The 4,734-nt window shown below is 48.3% G+C and overlaps 1 protein-coding gene and 1 non-coding gene across 2 annotated transcripts; one reads left to right on the top strand and one right to left on the bottom strand.

Moving 5' to 3' along the window:
• Window positions 1–7: 7 nt before the first annotated feature.
• Window positions 8–3,667, bottom strand: VTP01DRAFT_8082 (uncharacterized protein; the record flags this gene model as incomplete). Its single annotated transcript, XM_069387165.1, has 7 exons — window positions 8–19; window positions 94–562; window positions 626–1,026; window positions 1,078–2,240; window positions 2,432–2,652; window positions 2,734–3,198; window positions 3,267–3,667. 7 exons carry the CDS (start codon window positions 3,665–3,667, stop codon window positions 8–10), a joined length of 3,132 nt encoding a protein of 1,043 aa, XP_069242547.1.
• Window positions 3,668–4,088: 421 nt separating this feature from the next.
• On the top strand, window positions 4,089–4,172 carry VTP01DRAFT_t26. Its single transcript has one exon. It is a non-coding gene; the product is annotated as a tRNA-Tyr (tRNA).
• Window positions 4,173–4,734: the final 562 nt, after the last annotated feature.

Here is a 4,734-nt window from a genome sequence, read left to right as displayed (position 1 = left end):
CGAGCGATTAGCCCATGTTCTACAAAAACCCGCGCAGCCTTGCGGAGCGGGGACTTTAACGAGAGGATCGTCCTGTATGTGGTTCCAGATGACCTCCAAAGGGTGCATCTCATCATGGTGTGTATGAGAGCGCCGGGCCTTCATCTGGCATTCCGGGCATTTCTTAAGCCATTTCTGGATATCGTTCTTGATAGCGGGTAACCAGTAACGGAGCTTCATTAAATCGTAGATAGTGACCTTGCCTGCATGACCGAATACTGTATGGAAAGTCTTGACTTTGTCTGCACGATACGCGAAAGGCAAATAGAGGACTTCCACAACCTTGCTTTCACCATCTTTGATAAAAGTCACCTCGCGATATACCTTGCGACCTTTAACAAAAAATTTATGCTTTTCCTGTTCCAGCAAATCGGCGACTTCTTGCGGCATATCCTTGGGTGGATCTGCATAGTAGAATGGCCAGTCTTGCCTATGCTCTGCGGGAATGCTGGAACTCAGAGCATACAAGAATTTTGGCTTCATGGGTTCAGCATGGGAGTCGCTTTCGTTGTCGTATTCCTTCCTTTACAGGGTGTCCGGTACTCCGTTTTCCTTGCCTGGCTTGTAGCTAATGACGGGATCGTACAATTCAAGTTCATTGATCCAGCGCACGAGACGTGGAGTAGCCTTCGACTGCGATCGCAAGTACTTGAGCGTGTGGTGATCTGTGAACACTTCGTACGAGCGGCCTTCCAGGAAGCAACGCCAAGTTCGTAGAACGTGCAGTATCGCCAGGAGTTCCCTTTCTTGCGCAGGGTAGTTTCTTTCCGCCGATGACAGTTTTCGAGATTCGTACGCCAACGGATGCCATATACCTTGATCGTCCGCTTGCAACAGTACCGCGCCAATACCAACATCCGAGACGTCAGTTTTGACTCTGTAAGGTTTGGAAACATCCGGAGCTTGCAGTACGGTTGCGGTAATGAGCTTGCTCTTGATCAGGTCGAAACTAGCCTGGCAAACGTCGCTCCAGTTGATCGGTCGTTTCTTTGGTCCGCCTCATTTTGTGAGATCCGTCAAGGGAGCCTCAATACTCGCAAAGCTCGGTATGAAGCGTCGATAATGTTGGGCCAGACCGATAAACTGTCGCACTTCTTGCACAGTGGTTGGCGTCTTCCAGTCTTGTACAGCCTTGATCTTGTCTTCTGCGGGACGAATACCTCCCTTGGACACTCGGAATCCTAAGAATTGGACTTCAGGCTTACCGAATTCACACTTCTTCAGATTTGCAAAGAGCCGTGCATCCCGCAGTTTTTGCAGAACTGTGCGGACATGTTCCTTGTGTTCGATTTCCGTCTTTCTGAAAATTAAGATGTCATCGAGGTACACCAGTGCGAAGCGGTCCAGGCAGTCTCCAAGAGCCTTGTTCATCAAGCTCTGGAAGGTTGGGGGTGCATTCGTCAGTCCAAAGGGCAACACCAGAAATTCGAATTGGTCATAACGAGTATTGAATGCGGTTTTGGGAACGTCCTCCTTTCGTATTCTGACTTGACGGTATCCTGGCTTGAGATCCAGACTTCTGAAATATGCCGCGCCTTGTAAGCGTTCCAAACATTCGTCGATTCGGGGCAACGGGTACTGATTCCGGATGGACACCTTGTTCAAAGCACGGTAGTCGATACACATTCGCATTGACCCGTCTTTTTTCTTGACAAACAATACGGGCGCTCCCCATGGGGAACCACTTGGACGGATCAACCCTCGCTTAAGCAATTCATCCAGCTGCCTGCGATCTTCGTCTAGCTCCAGCGGCGACATCTTGAAAGGCGGGCTTGAGATGGGCTTCGCATCTCCTGTGTCGATGACGTGTTCAGCCTCTCTTTCCGGACACAAACCAGGCAGTTCCTTTTGGAAATCATCCTTGTATTCGTCGATCAAATCCTTGAGACTTTCCGGGACAATCTGCTTATCCTTGCCCTCGTCCTTGACCTGCAGATGCAATAAGTACGTCCTTTCGATTTGCTTGTCCTTGAATGCCCTGTCTAATTGCTTGTGCGACAGTAAATATCGTAGGCCCGAGTCCCCAAGGTATCTTGCCGGCAATAATTCGTAGTCCTTGCCATCCACCTTGACAATGCAGGTATCCGACGACCATTGTGCTTCTGGATTGTACTTCTTAACCAGTTCTGTCCCAGCACTAAAGCGAATTTCGTATCCAGGATGTAAGTATCGATTTCCATCCTGCAACCTGAGAGCGAGAACTGAATGTGGGCCCTCTTGTTAATTTTCAGACGATGTCCTCCGGCTGCTTCTATTGATCTGGGGTCAACATCGTAGCTGTTGATCGACTTGAGGAGCTTGGACGATATTTATGACGAGCTTGCACCAGAATCGAGTAAAGCCAGAATTCTTTTCTTGCCACAAGTGCCCCCGTCGAAAGGTAAGGATTTACCAGGTGTTGCGCATGAGTATACACCTTCTAATCGGGTTACGTCCTCTTGCAACCTTTTCAGCTCGACATCGGCTTCTGGGACTGCAACGATGCCGTGCTGACCACCCTCGGTTGCCTCAACGACTTGGACCTGTTCCACTGATATTCCTTGTCTTGTTGTATGTCCTTCTTGATGTCGTGAGCTTCGGCCAGCCCCATTGGAGAGCCCTTCAGTCTTAGACCTTACGAACTAACCCCCGGGCTTCCAGCGACCGGTTTCCTTGAAGGGGTTGTTCCTGAGGGCGCGCAGGTACCCCCTTTACTGCGTGCGCGCCTGACCAAAATCCTGCGAACCTCGCTTGGATGGTTCAGGCCTTGTCCTGGGTGCTTCTGGACAATCTGGTTTCAGATGACCACTGTGCTTGCAACGATAGCATCTTCGTGTTTCACGGCGGGGAGGTCTGATGGCATCTAGTTTCATAGGTACGGCATCATCGGCAGCATATGTAGAGGACGACAGAGTGTTGCGAGCAAACGTGTTGCCGGCGAAGGAGCGTTGTGCAGAGGAACCAAGCACACCACGGGCACATTGCTGAGCGGCTTCAAAGGCTTCGGCAAAAGCGTAAGCTTCGTTCGGGTTCCTTGGTTGACGCATGAGGACTTGCAGACGAGCTTGGTATTTTAGACCCTGCGTGAAGATATACATCGCGTTGTTCGTGTCCATGTTAGGGAGTTCCAGCATGGTGCTTCGGAATTCGTGCATGTAGTTTTCGATGGAACCAGTTTGCCTGAGTTGCTGTAACCGTTGGCGAGCCAGTTGTTCTGCATTGGCAGGTTTGAACTCTTTTCTGAAAACCTTCTTGAAATCAGTCCAAGTGGGGTAGGGGTCTCCAAATGTAAGTCGGTTTCCAGTTGTCGCCACCAAGCAGCAGCACCGTCGCGGAGAAGAGTCTGTGCGAGTGTCACCAGAGAGCCTTCCTCCATACCAACAAATCCAGCATATTTTTCTAGAGTGTAGAGCCAGGTTTCGACACCAGATGCAGTGCGTTCACCACGGAATACGTCAGGCTTCGTGGGCTTGATAACCGATGCGAGTTTGTTGAGAGGTGCGGGAGATCCTTGCTGCAGGTTGGTAATTGCTTGACTGTGTTCCTGCTGAGTATGAAGCAATCGTTGCAGAGATTCCATCATTGTGTACAGTGCTTGATGTTCCACTGTCATTGCAGGTTGAGCCTGTTCGTTGTTGCTATTTGACATTGTTGTTATTTCCTTGGTCGATCGTTGATGTTCATCAGCTACCAATTTGTCGGATTCGTCCTTTCCTAGATGTCTAGTCCTTCGATATTTCCTCGAACCGGGTTCAATCTAGCAGTTATACCGGGAGAAATCCGAATAAAATAGGCAGAGGATGTTCTCGATTGAAGAGCTTGTTCTTTATTCTATTCAACTGGTCGTACATATACTTCTCTAATGGGATGGTCTTGGAAGTAGCTAGAATATGCTCAATCTATCTTTACACTTGGGTCTTCAAGCTTGTTCCCGCATGTTCTCGGAGTTTCTTTGAACTTCCTGATTTGGATTGTTCAACTCCGCAGTCTTGGTTCCCTTTTTTGGTCGACCGGGATTTCTAGACGTGAAGTGCCTATGTTTGAGAGTCGCCTCGACATGCACAAGCGTACCGGCCTTAGCTCAGTTGGTAGAGCGGGAGACTGTAGTGTCACCTGTCATCTCTAGGTCACCTGTTCGAATCAGGTAGGCCGGATAACCTTTTTGATCGGCAACAGACAGAGTCCATTGCCGTTTTTGGTACTTCGCCACTTTGTCGCAACGCTTCTTGTTTTGCGCTACGAGCCCACACAGAGAAAAGACCACGAAGATATGAGGAAGTTAAGTATCCTTTATTCTTTTCTTTTAGAGGGATACTTATATATCTTCTACTGCTCGGTTTTATAATAATAAAGGGAATAGAGAAAATATAAAAAATACGAAGTGCAAAGGATATTCGCGTTGAAAAGGGAAAGTATTAAAGGAACGGAGTAGCAGTCAAAAAGGGAAAAGACAAGTCTGTGCACAACTGGTTGACAAGTCCTTGTTCTCTTTTCGTAAACATCCCCATTACAAAAACTTCAGCTTATACACTTATAATATTTTATGGAGGTCGTCTAGGATTAAACACCTTGCGCTTCTGTGGGTAAATAGGACCCGCTTCGCAAGCTACGCCGGTCATTTAAAACATTCGAAATGTCCTTAGCCTTATCCTATGCTTCAGGATTGGAATGTCCAAAAAATCGATGGACGGCTAAGGACATTTCGAATGTTTTAAA

The sequence above is a fragment of the Rhizomucor pusillus genome, assembly GCF_041956525.1.
Source record: "Rhizomucor pusillus strain CBS 183.67 unplaced genomic scaffold VTP01scaffold_4, whole genome shotgun sequence".
NCBI lineage: Eukaryota > Fungi > Mucoromycota > Mucoromycetes > Mucorales > Lichtheimiaceae > Rhizomucor > Rhizomucor pusillus.
Note: the sequence above shows the minus strand (reverse complement) of the source record. Positions and strands in the feature narration are given on the sequence as shown.